Genomic DNA, 12,941 nt, shown 5'->3' with positions numbered 1-12,941 from the left:
TGACAATGACTCGACTCATAGAAAACAACCCGAAACCCAGACCGTCAGTCGCTGCACACCACATCCTTTGGGGGTTGAGTTGAGTTTCACGGAGTCAAACACCCCGACGGGCTTTTGGTGCCTTCAACACGTAACCTGCCCCCACCCCGGGACCACAGACACAGCAGCACAGACCCAGTTCCCAACAACCATTTTTTCTATGCTCTGAAGAAAGAAAAACCTCATTATGTGCAGAAATAAAATATGCTATTTTTAAGCATATTTAAGCATCCGGCTATTTTTAGATTTTTTTCTTTTTTCCCCTCCCTTCCTAAGGTAACGGCGTTACACAAAAAACCCCCAGGAGATCAGAGATGACCCTGTGCTGAAGACAGAGCACACCAGGCAGAAAGGTACACAGAGATCATTCTCGATGCAAATTTGGAACAATATTGAACTCCAATCTCTTTTCACCTGCCGTTTCCAAAACAAATCAATAAACCAAAACTGCTTCTGTGCACCATCCCCCACTTGGTTTTTGGTCGTTTGGTTTTTAACTATAATTTTAATTTAAATAAGACACAGGAACTTCTATACCACCACCCCCCCCAAAAAATTACAAAACAAAAGCCACACATTTCCTCGTGTAAAGCAATATTGTGTGATAACTCACACAGTGCTCAGCGCAGCGGCTGGAAATAACAGCACAACCACGAACACAACTTTCAACAGGGTCTGACACACTCCTACAGCTGGATGGAGAACACCACCGAGATCACCAACTGCTGGGGAAGTCACAAGGCAAAGCCTCAGCTTTAACACATTTGGGTCAAAACCTTCCCATCCGCTAAGAACAAATGTGCAGTTTAATTAGTATTTAGTTTCTCATGGAAAAAAAATTTTAAAAGTTAAAAAAAAGAAGAGGTGATGGCATTGCAAACATGGTGCTGAGCTCATCAAGGGTGTCAAACCCACCCCTAATCAAACCCCACAGAGAACTGAGACCACGGTTCCTTACCCGGCCACCACCAGAGCATTACAAGACCCTCGTGCTGCAATCTTAAATCTAGAAAGAAAAAAAAATAAATATTAAAAGGGATCGATACTTACATCATCACGAGTATCTTCTCCCCTTTATCTTCAGTCTCTGAAATACATCGTGTTTTTCACCCAGGCCTGAGATCAGCGGGGCTACAGACGGCTGGTGTGTTTCCAGGTGGGTTTTTCTTGCTCTCCTCCTGCTCCACGGGAGTCACAAAGCTGTGACATCTCTGGGCTGCAAGTGCCACCCCGGGAGAGAGCACCAAACCCTCACAATGAAAAGGAAACGATGCTCCATCTCCCAGGAAAGCACCTATCTAGGGAGCAGCTCCTGGTGACTCACTCTCACCCCGCTCCGACCTCATCTTCAACAGAGGGGAACAAATCAAACCCCCTAAAGCCTCAGGTGCGAAGGCTGGGTGGCTGCAGGCAACTAAAGCTCCTCAGTTCCTGGAAAAAGTGAACCTTATTCTCTCGGGAGCAGAGTTCCACCGAGCTGGAAGCACTGGAGTGAGACCACCAGGTTCATCTCACCCTTGGGGTCCTCTCTCTCCTCGCGCTGCGGTGCCCGGGAGCAGCACTAACCCCTCCTCGCCGGGTACCGCTCTGAGAAAGGGTCCAGCCTGCAAAACCAGGAGTATTGTACAAGGATTTGTTTTTATTCACACAACTTAAGGAGGGGGGAAAACACACTTTTACACACACGCACAACTTAAGTAACTGAAAGTTATGGGAGAAGCTTTGATTAAGTAACACGAACTTAAAACTATCGTTTTCCCCACCCCTCGTAGAACACCCACTTGCTACTTTTTGGACTTTTCGATCCAAACACAATTACTCACTACATAAATAAAATGCTGCTTCGTCTAACACTGCTCGACAAAAATCCGAAAACCTATGTCCAACCAGCAAAGGAATGAACATTTCCAAAAAGAGAAACTAAACATTAATTATTTGACTGGTAGACGGTAACAGTAGCATTTCACATCCTGAACTGCCAAGGAAAACAGGAGAGGAAATCCCCATCACCCCCTGGGAAACCTGAAAAGAATTTCTTGCCCTTGAACAAAAACATTCTTGTCTTTCCAAATCCTCTCACGCACAAGGTGGAATGTTTCTCGTGTAACACAGCCTAGTACTGAACACTTTATTTGCGACAGTTTTAACAGTCATGAACTGAGCGACACCTGAAACCTTTAAATGCCACATTTTTGTACAGATATTGAAATGACAGTAAATGCAACAGCTGTTTCACTGGGAAGCGACGCGACAGAGTGATCGGACATCACAGATTTGCTGGTTCTCCTCATCTTCACCCACGTCCAGGGTCACCACCTGGATCTGAATGCACTTATTCCAAGGGAGTGGAATGTAATGAGGAAATATTAATGCATAAAATAAGGAAAGGCAAAAGAGCGATGTTCCCTCTTTAGCTTTGTAGCTGTAAAATATTTTATATCCCAATATGCTATACATTCCAAGTTACCTGAGTTTACACTTCCAGAGAAGTACCTGAAGCTAGGCCATAGGGTGGGCACTGTGCAACTGTTGTGGCCATTATTTTTTTCTTTTTTCTTTTTTTTTTCTTTTTTTTTTTTTGCATTGTGTGTATTACAGAAGTTAGAAACATAAACACCTGGATCAATTGTAAACATAATCCTGAAGTACAGTATTTTCCATAGGACACGACACAGCAAGACATTTTCTATTCAGACAGGCAACTTTTTTTTTTTTCTTTTTTTTTTTTTTTATATATATATAGAGCTTATTTATACTGTAGAATTTGAAACAGAACACAGGACACAGTACTAATCTGGTCAAACATACTATGAAATGCATAGTCTCCACTTAAAACGCTTACTGATATATGGATTCTGCAGGCATCACTGCTTTCTCACCCCCCAAAAAAATGCTGCAATACGAATTCTGTCCCTGCCAAGAACAGCACTGAGGGATTTCTTTTTTTTTTTTTGCCTTCCCAATGCTGCTGGAGCGTTGCGCCTCGCTCCGCGCGGCCGGCGCAGAGGGATCTGAGCCACCATCATCTCCTCGTGTCAGGGCAGAGGCCCGCTCCACCTTGGCTCTAGATGAACACGTAGCTCTGAGGAGAGGAATGCTCTTCAGTCTGAATGTCCTGCTGGGACGGGGGCTGGAGGGGCACCTCCGGGGAGTCCATTGTGCTGGTGTCATCGGAGAGGGAGGAGAAGGAGAGCCGAGCCGAGAGCTGCTCCACCGTCAGGGCGCTCAGAGCTGTGCTTGGACCAGAGTTTGGGGAGTTCTTCAGCGTCAGGTCGGACGCGGGAAGGAGGGGGCCCAGGAGTTTTACAGGACAGAAAGCTGATCCGGTTGGGATGAAATTAACCTTGTTTTTGTCAGGGCATGAAAAGAGAGGGGCTGAGACAGGCTGGCGAGACCTACGACGAGAAAAAAGGTTACAACACCCGGGGCAAGAGAGATGTTTTAAACATCATGAGTTTTGTGGGTTCTACACGTTGCTAAAATGTGAATGAGGAGGAATGGGATTAATTGGACAGAGGGGCAAACATCTTCCATAGTGGCAGTCAGCTAACTGATCCACAGCATTAGAGACAGCACCGTCACAAAAAGGACTTGACCATCACTGGAGAAACATGCAACTTCCAGCAAGGAAAAAAAGCCCTGCAGTGCACACGCAGGGAAAATGCTGCAGGAATTTAGAATGGCACAAATTCTCCTTTAACAAAAACAAGGCAGCACCACCACGTTTAGTCAGCTTAAATCCCTTTGAGAACCTCCGTGACATGAGACCTCTCCTCTCCCGTATCCTCCCGGAATTTGTCTGGAGGCTTCCTCCAACAACCCAAGGTTGCTCCTTCACCACCCCGCAGGCAGTGAATGCCCTCAGAGCAGGAACCTCCTCCATTCCTTCCTCCGCAGGAGCTGAGCGTGCAGCCTCCACAGCACGTGCTCAAATACCGCTGGGTCCAGGGGAAAAAGACACCACGTCTGAGAGCTTAATTTCCAAATCCTTGCTCAGCAAAAATATGGAGCCGTATGTATACTGCCATCAATGGTTTACAGAGGTTTCATTCCATTTTATATGTTTTATACGTATCAAAACGTAACCTGGGCTTGAAACCGACAAAAAAATCGTAAGAAGGACTTTTTGTTTTAAGCCATGAACATTAAAAAAGTTAATAAAAAAATATATAAAAAGAAGTTTATAAAAGCTCAGGAAACCCAATGTACCTTATCTTTTCTGCTTGTGTTTTTGTTGCCTTTTATAAACGCACAAAAAGAGTTCAAGCATAAAAGACTCCATTTCCTCTTCAAACCAACGTGAACAGTTCAGAACTTCTCTTCTGCACAAACCCTAAGAGTGTTTTGCTCCTGAAAAACCCCATCAGCTGGAATAGTTTATTCATCTGCAGTTGGATAGGCTCAGTAAACAGGTTTACTGCTTTGCAGACACCAGCTGATATAAAAGGCATTACTTACGACATTTCCTCAAAGACCTTCACTCGCTCACATCCCTCTGGGGGCTCTCGTTTGAACATGTAGCTGTTGTTTGGTTTGGGAGATGAGGCATACTTGGGCAACGGTGAGCTACTCCCACTGTCTGAAAATTTAAAGCAGTTATATTACTAGAGATTGAGAGTGCTTTTTAATTCAACTCCATTTCCAAACAAGATGCCTTTTTTTTTTTCCACAATTCAGCCACCACGCCGGTTTGCTGCTACCACAAAGCTTCCTTTATCGCAGGCTATTTCTAACACCCTTGTACAGCACATTTCTTCTGAATAAAAGCTTCAGTACAGCAGTAATCTATCATATAACAACACATAACAGGAGGATATTTTTATCCAGCACGCTGCCGTCGGAACAAAGCGGAGCGGGGATCCTGGAAACAAATACAGTCTTTATTATGTACTTCAAAAAACACAAACCAACAAGGTAATATGCATAATACATGCAGAAGAATTATGAGTGGTAATGATAATACACCCTGCCGCTGTATAAACACAGTTATTCAAAATGTGTGTATACAGCATGTATCTTATTTTGAAACACAGTTCTTCACTGGAATATGGACCTCATTAGTCTCCTGAATAGCTCAGAAGTAAAGACACAGAGCACATGGGTAACACGGGTACTGATACCTCACCCTTACAGTGCCCTACCTTATTTGCTTTGCCATTGTGAAGTTATTTTAGCATCCAAAATAAAACTTCCACAACTCAACTCCCTCACTACTGCTTCATAACTCTCCTTGGTACCTCAGCTGTCCGTGTACATGTTACAGGTGACTACTAGACACACTTAGAACTAAAGGTGTGAAGATCTGTATGATCCAAGGCAAAAGGCAGAGTTCTTTGTGCTTCTTGGAAAATGCAAGAGATAAGACTCCCCTCTGGTAAGGACAGAAGAACCGCAGTCCGACAGATTAAGACTACGAAAGGGTTCACTTCTAAACACTCATCTCGACGACCTGATACTCAATGCATTAGGGAAATAAAGTAGGTACAAAACTAATTACAGAAAATTAGCTCTCTGCAGTGGCTTCTGCCTTACCGCAGAGCAACACCTCTCCCAGGCTGGAATCAGTGGCTCTCTGGTCTCTGCTTGGGCTTACAATGAAAAAAAAATGCAAGAAATGCCAAGGTTGAAGAGGTTCCCCCAAATCACAAACACACCTTCTTTGGAGAGAAATAACTGCTCTTGCTCTAGCTCCTTTTGGGTCTTTCCACCGACATGGGGTACCTCACCATTCCTAACCTTGTTTTATTCTGCTGTTGCCCACGTGTGCCTTTGCAGCAGCAGTGGGAAAACCAGCCACGGCTTCCAGCGCTACGACGGAGAGTCGCTGAAGCATGGAAGGTTGTCCTTAACAGCTCCCAAACAGTAACTACATAAACATTTGTGTAACCATGACTCAAATGCAAAGGCTACTCATTAGAGGTTTGGAAACATCGCTGCTTCCTCTTACAAGGCGGCACAAATCAACTCCACTGTCACACTTCTCCAAGGAGATTTACTATGAAAGATTGGGGAGAAAAAAAAAACAACCCAGCAATTGAAGACAACCTCAGCCCTGTATTGATTCTTCCTGCTGCAGAACACCACTGTCACACTTCTCCAAGGAGATTTACTGTGAAAGATCAGGGAGAAAAAAAAACAACAACCCCAGCAGTTGAAGACAACCTCAGCCCTGTATTGATTATTCAGCTCAGAGCGAACACAGAGCTTCTAATTTAGGGAATTTTAGGTGTTAACTGTACGAAGGCAGCAAAAGCTTAGAGACAATACAGATATTTGCCAAGCAGGGAGCACACGATGGTCCCGTTGGCATCTTTCCACTGTTGGCCCACACAGCTCATTCCAAACACAGAAATCATTAACAGAACCCAGACAGTTTGCTTCCTCCTTCTAATATTTAAAACTGAAGATCCAAGTTTCTATTTAAAAACTCTTTGAGACATAAAATGTGCTACTATTCATTCCACCAAATACTGGAAAGCCGGGTCAGTACATCCAAGGAAAGAATCAAACTCAATTCAAAGTTAAGTCAGTTCTTGGAAGATTTAGAGCCTTGTCTGGCCAGTTCAGTTTTCAATCAAGTTTTTGGTTTATTTAGCTCTGTCTGGCTGAAGCTTTCTATACAAGACAGTTGTTAAATAAGTAAAAAAACATTGTATTGTACAATTTAACTGTTCTGCTTCTCTCTTTATCCTCCCTGCTTCTAAAACTTATTAAGCTGTTAGTTTTTCCTTTTGACCAAACACACCCCACACTGCTATTTTACAAAATCCAGGTGGTAGTTGGAAGGGTGACACGCAGGAGGTTGGTGTTGGTGCTACAGGTACAGCACAGTGTTGTGCCTGAAAACAGGCCACCAGTTACAGTGGGGAAAGGGTGGAACTTACAGCTTAAAACCAGCCTCCACTTGCGTATCCTGCAAGCTCCTAAGCACTAAACTGTCTCATTATTAATCCTTAATGACGCTGCAAATGGGTATTCTCAAACTGAGCTGTTTATACTCTTTTTTTCCCCAACTTTCTCAGTGGCTGCAAAGCCTGAGCCTTCCCAGCAGAGGACACATCTGCATCTCCCACCAGCGCGGCGTGCTCTGCCGGGCGCACTTCGACCCACTAATCAAATTTCATTAAGATGACAATGATTGAAGATTAACAGATGTAACCTTTAAAGGGAGTTTGGTTACCATGAGCACCAAAGCAGACAATATGGAGACTTACTACACACAATTTCTAAACATAAATATTCAAAATGGGTATAATCTGCTATCTGGAAAATTTTAAAGATTGTAACTGAACAGTAAAAATACTACACAAATTTCAGCTTGTGTATGTTAGAGGCAAACTTAAAAAGAATTTGTGAAACAAGTTTTTGAGTGACGAAACTTAAAGGCACCAACAAACTTCACCAGTGAGCTTTGGGATTTGGGTTGACCAGTTAAAAAATACTTTTATTTCTGGTTCCTGTGCATGTCCTGATTCCTGTTGCATGTTCCTGTGCGACCTGCTCTGGGTGGACCTGCTCTGGCAGGGGTTTGGACCAGATGATCTCCAGTGGTCCCTTCCAAGCCTGTATCATTCTGTGATTCTGTTTCTTCAGACTATCCAAACATTTCACATCCAATTTTCATTTTTAAAACTATGAATCAGATGCCCAGAAGTTAAAAAGTAGCTTCAGTCCATCTCCATGAACATGCTGCTTGTAACAGTCTGCTAGCAACAACGGGAATACACAACACTACACAAAAGCACCTGAATCAAAATCCCTGAGAAATAGGTTACACTATCTACTTTTGTATGAAAAAAAACCCAAATTTCATCTGCTTATACCTTAGGATGCCTTTGAACTCTATCTCTGTCACAGCTGTTAAGTATGCAGAATTATAGTCTTATAAGACTCTAAGACTACACTCTTGGAGCATTATAGTCTCATGGACCAAAGTATCATAAAATAGATGTAGTGAAACCAGCAGTTTGAATGCAGAGAGGCAGTAACTTACCTTGCAATAGGCTGGTATTTGAAAACAAAACCATAAAGCCAGGTGCAGTTAAAACACCTTCTCTCCCCCCCTCCCCTCCCTGCTCCAGTCACTGCCATTTACTGTCCCTGCTCCATTCGGCCCAGTATTGGGGGCCTTTTCTGAAATCTAGCTTTTGCTTTCTTTTGAAAAATTCAATAGATTTAGCAGCTTCTTGCAGAAATGTAAACCAAACAGCTGATAGAGTCCAAAGAGCAGCTGGGAGGGCCTCAGGCCAAGGCACAGCTTTGCCCAAGAAATAAAAGATGCTTTAGAAATGTAAAGCAGCGCTGTGTCTGCGTGGAGCTTCTCACTGCTCCGTCTCTCACTCAAGCTCCCAACCTTCCTCTCCTCCCCTCTTCACCAGCACAGGCAGGAGCATTCATAAGGACAATAATTATTTTTTTTTTTAATGGTAAAGCCAAGTTATTCCCATAGAGGGGAAAATAAAAGCCCAGCCTGAGAAAAGTAACAGAAAAATATCTTGGGTTTAAAATGTTTATGCCTGGTTACACGTATATGCAATTTTTGAAAACTTAACAGACCTCACAGCAAACTCATCCCAGTGTTGTTCTACCATCCCAAAGACCTCTGAAACAAAGGCGCGAAAACTGTTGTGAGTTTTATTTTATAATGCAGTTAACATCCACAACATATGTTAATAAACTGTCTCTCAAAACTTCCTATTCCCTTATAATTTCTATCGATATCCTTCATTGATCTACAATTTAACAATTTTGAAGATAAAAGGGTAAAAGGCACCTTTCTGACTATATTTTTACAACCTCTGAACAAATTACCTTCTCTTGGAAAACCGCTATGTATTTTCCTAGTTCCTGTCTTGTCCTTAAAGACCAAAGTTGTGACGAGCAGTTCAAGCTTTTATCTTTCACTAGCACAGCACTAAGTACCTTACTCAAACTCATTTAAAAATGCAGTCGTATTACCTTCCCAGTGTTGTTCTACCATCCCAAAGACCTCTAAAACAAAGGCGTGAAAACCATTGTGAGTTTTATTTTATAATGCAGTTAACAGCCACAACAGATGTTAATAAACTGTCTCTCAAAACTTCCTATTCCCTTATAATTTCTATCGATATCCTTCATTTATCTACAATTTAACTATTTTGAAGATAAAAGGGTAAAAGGCACCTTTCTGACTATATTTTTACAAGCTCTGAACAAATTACCTTCTCTTGGAAAACCACTATGTCTTTTTCTAGTTTCTGTCTTGTCCTTAAAGACCAAAGTTGTGACGAGCAGTTCAAGCTTTTATCTTTCACAAGCACAGCACTAAGTACCTTACTTAAACTCATTTAAAAATGCAATTGTATTAACTTTACAAAGCTGGCTGGTTCTCACCATGACCTCTAGGCTACTACTAACGCAGGCTTTCGATATGAACCTAGCGTTAAAGTCAGTCTTAAACCCAAAAGCGACAAATAAGTATCTGCTCATCATGAAGTTCAGCACTAGATTTTACTCCAATTAGCTGTTCAAAAATCCAAGACGGGAGATAAACCCCCTTGAAAAGCGTTAAGAAGTTTGGATGCACCATCTCAAACTGTCTTCACTCATTATCGCCAATAAAGTACCGCCGAAAACTCCCATTACTGTGATAACCAAGTACTAGCTACAAAATGAATTATTCTTTCCATTTTCCTCACTTTTTAACTTATATCTGTTATCAGGACATATATGCACAAATTGACCTGTCAAGATGTTTCCTTGAGTGCTAACACTTTCGTGGTTGTCTCTTGACAACACATAACAACTCACAAGCTATAACAAAGTGAAGGGGGCGGAGGGAACTAATATCTTTTTTGTCTTTTTGGAGCATGGCCAACTGTCACATTGAGCCAAGCCTTTTTTCAGGATTTGGGTAGGGGGATTCGTTTTCCACTACTTCCTTTTAAACCCAAGGTGGGAAAGCAATACTTATCAGAAAGGAAGAAGAGCTAGCACTTCTCCCACTGACTTCCACAGTCTTACCCCTAAATTCCTACAAGAATTATCGCACAGAGAATATTCACAGGAAAAGCTTAACCTTACTTATAACCTCAAAATCCTGCTGCCTTGAGCTCATTAGTAAATCTATGATAAATCTTTGAAGTTTTCATTTCCTCTGCGTAACTTACTACTTTTAGTTTGCATGTTTTACCCAAACCCTGCATCCCACCAAACCAAAGTCCATGTTTCCAGCTGGCTGACCAGAAGCCCAATAATAATTACATTAGTAAACAGTTGTCCAAAAAAAATAAAATAAATCAGTCTTTTTACACTGGTGCCTATATTTTCATACTACATCTTCTATCAGTAACTCTTAATTACTGAAACTCCAGTTTACTCCCTATAGAAAACCAAAAGACATTTTACAGACTTTGAAAAAAATGCAGGATATTGACATATAAACAGGTAAATTATAAAGAAATTTATGGCTTGTTAAGCAACATACACAGACAAGTCATTACTCTCCATCAGATTGTTCAAACTCCTGCCTGAGCTCCTCACCAAATAGCTTCCAGTGGGATGTAAGAGTTCAGAAGCAGAGTACTTTTGTGCTAACACTTTCGTGGTTGTCTCTTGACAACACATAACAACTCACAAGCTATAACAAAGTGAAGGGGGCGGAGGGAACTAATATCTTTTTTGTCTTTTTGGAGCATGGCCAACTGTCACATTGAGCCAAGCCTTTTTTCAGGATTTGGGTAGGGGGATTCGTTTTCCACTACTTCCTTTTAAACCCAAGGTGGGAAAGCAATACTTATCAGAAAGGAAGAAGAGCTAGCACTTCTCCCACTGACTTCCACAGTCTTACCCCTAAATTCCTACAAGAATTATCGCACAGAGAATATTCACAGGAAAAGCTTAACCTTACTTATAACCTCAAAATCCTGCTGCCTTGAGCTCATTAGTAAATCTATGATAAATCTTTGAAGTTTTCATTTCCTCTGCATAACTTACTACTTTTAGTTTGCATGTTTTACCCAAACCCTGCATCCCACCAAACCAAAGTCCATGTTTCCAGCTGGCTGACCAGAAGCCCAATAATAATTACATTAGTAAACAGTTGTCCAAAAAAAATAAAATAAATCAGTCTTTTTACACTGGTGCCTATATTTTCATACTACATCTTCTATCAGTAACTCTTAATTACTGAAACTCCAGTTTACTCCCTATAGAAAACCAAAAGACATTTTACAGACTTTGAAAAAAATGCAGGATATTGACATATAAACAGGTAAATTATAAAGAAATTTGGGCTTGTTACGCAACATACACAGACAAGTCATTACTCTCCATCAGATTGTTCAAACTCCTGCCTGAGCTCCTCACCAAATAGCTTCCAGTGGGATGTAAGAGTTCAGAAGCAGAGTACTTTTAAAAGCAGTCCAAAAGTTCGGCATCACCACCGTGATCAGCAAGTACCTCACTCACCCGTGATGAATGTATAGGCTGTATAGTATGTATATGTATAGGCTACCACAAACCTTCTTGAAACCTTTTTTTAAACAGAAACATCGTACAGTCTGAATTCTTCACATTAGAATCTTCAGAAATAGTTAAAGACTGTTTGCTGTGCTCCTCTGACATATTTATGGAAGATGTTTGTGAAGTTTCACAAACAAGAGGGAAAAAGATATGTAAACAAACAAAACCAAGCTTAAGAATAAATCCTCAATCCCTCCACAACCATCAAACAGAAACAAAAACTGATGTAATGAGTAAAATGAAGGTAGTTGTAAAAGCAGGACATCACATGCCTCCCATAGGTAAAGGCGGGCCATTCTACTCTCACCTTTATCCCGGTCATAGAGTAAATCTTCTGTGGAGCAAGGACTCCCATCCTGAGATTCAGGAGGGCAGAAGGGAGAGACACAGGGTGAGTGGCTGCTGCAGCTGCTGCTGCGCTCCTGGACAGAGGGTGTCTGGGTGTCGATGCTGCGGGTGCTGCTGCTGCGGTAGTGAGCAGGCAACGGCGCCCGCCGACCGTCGGGGATGTCCAAAGGCTGGGGACAGAAACGAGGGATTCAGGTGACACAGGAAAAAGCAAAACTCCTCAGCAACGTCAGCCCCTAGCACTCACAGCTGAAGTCATGAGGAATATCACTCAGGAATTACAGAAACAGCAAACAAGCCATTTTTGAAAGAACGAGTTTTACACAGGAAAACAGGCCATGTGCAATGGACACAGCACACATTAATGATGCTGGGACAGCGTGCAGGGGTTCCCAGCCAACTCTAGCCTCTTACTGCAAAGTTACCACCAGGACGTGCTTCACCACATCCTAACATCACTTTTTTTATGCTTTTTATGATCGTTCAAAAAAGCAAAGCTCCCCAACAAATAGATCTCTCATTATATACTTAGCAATAGAATTTGCAATAAAGGTCACTGTTCTTATGAATTAAAAACAAGTAGCGTGACAGAGATTGCATTTGGATAGAAGGGAAAGTAGAAAATGTCAAACCCAAAGGCATGCTATTGCCATAACGACCGACTGAATTGCAATTATACATCAAACCATCCAAGTTTCACCACTAAGTGGTAACTCTCTAGCACATCTCTACATTCCATCCCTCGCTTCTATAGGTGACCTCTGAAGAAATGGAGATGATGCAGAGGCTTCCACAAGGTTCCCAAGCTTTGTCTTGAACATGAAGCTGGTCAGCCCTGCCCACTCACACCAGCCTTGGTGGCACTGGCCACAGTGATCTTACAAACTCCATAGATAATCTATTATATTATAATATATTATATACTATAATATACTGCATAGACAGGTCCATGGCAGTAGATTGGCACGCTCTACTTACTTGTCCTTCCCAGTGGAAAATCAGTTTTATCATAAAAACACTGCTGCTTTAAATGTAAGAAATCAAATCGGAAT

The 12,941-nt window shown here is 41.9% G+C and overlaps 1 protein-coding gene across 1 annotated transcript in view; it reads right to left on the bottom strand.

The window, feature by feature from the left end:
* Positions 1–1,658: 1,658 nt before the first annotated feature.
* GLCCI1 (glucocorticoid induced 1) overlaps positions 1,659–12,941 on the bottom strand; it is a 51,445-nt gene continuing 40,162 nt past the window's right edge. Inside the window, exons 6-7 of the mRNA XM_014940306.1 lie at positions 4,498–4,618; positions 1,659–3,434 (exon numbers count right to left, since the gene is read on the bottom strand). Coding sequence (XP_014795792.1) covers positions 3,104–3,434; positions 4,498–4,618 — 452 coding nt within the window. The 3' untranslated portion in view covers positions 1,659–3,103. The remainder of the gene's footprint in view (positions 3,435–4,497; positions 4,619–12,941) is intronic.

The sequence above is a fragment of the Calidris pugnax genome, unplaced genomic scaffold (assembly GCF_001431845.1).
Source record: "Calidris pugnax isolate Ruff unplaced genomic scaffold, ASM143184v1 scaffold76, whole genome shotgun sequence".
NCBI classification, from domain to species: Eukaryota; Metazoa; Chordata; class Aves; order Charadriiformes; family Scolopacidae; genus Calidris; species Calidris pugnax.
The sequence above is the reverse complement of the archived record's forward strand: the minus strand, read 5'-3'. Positions and strand labels throughout refer to the sequence as shown.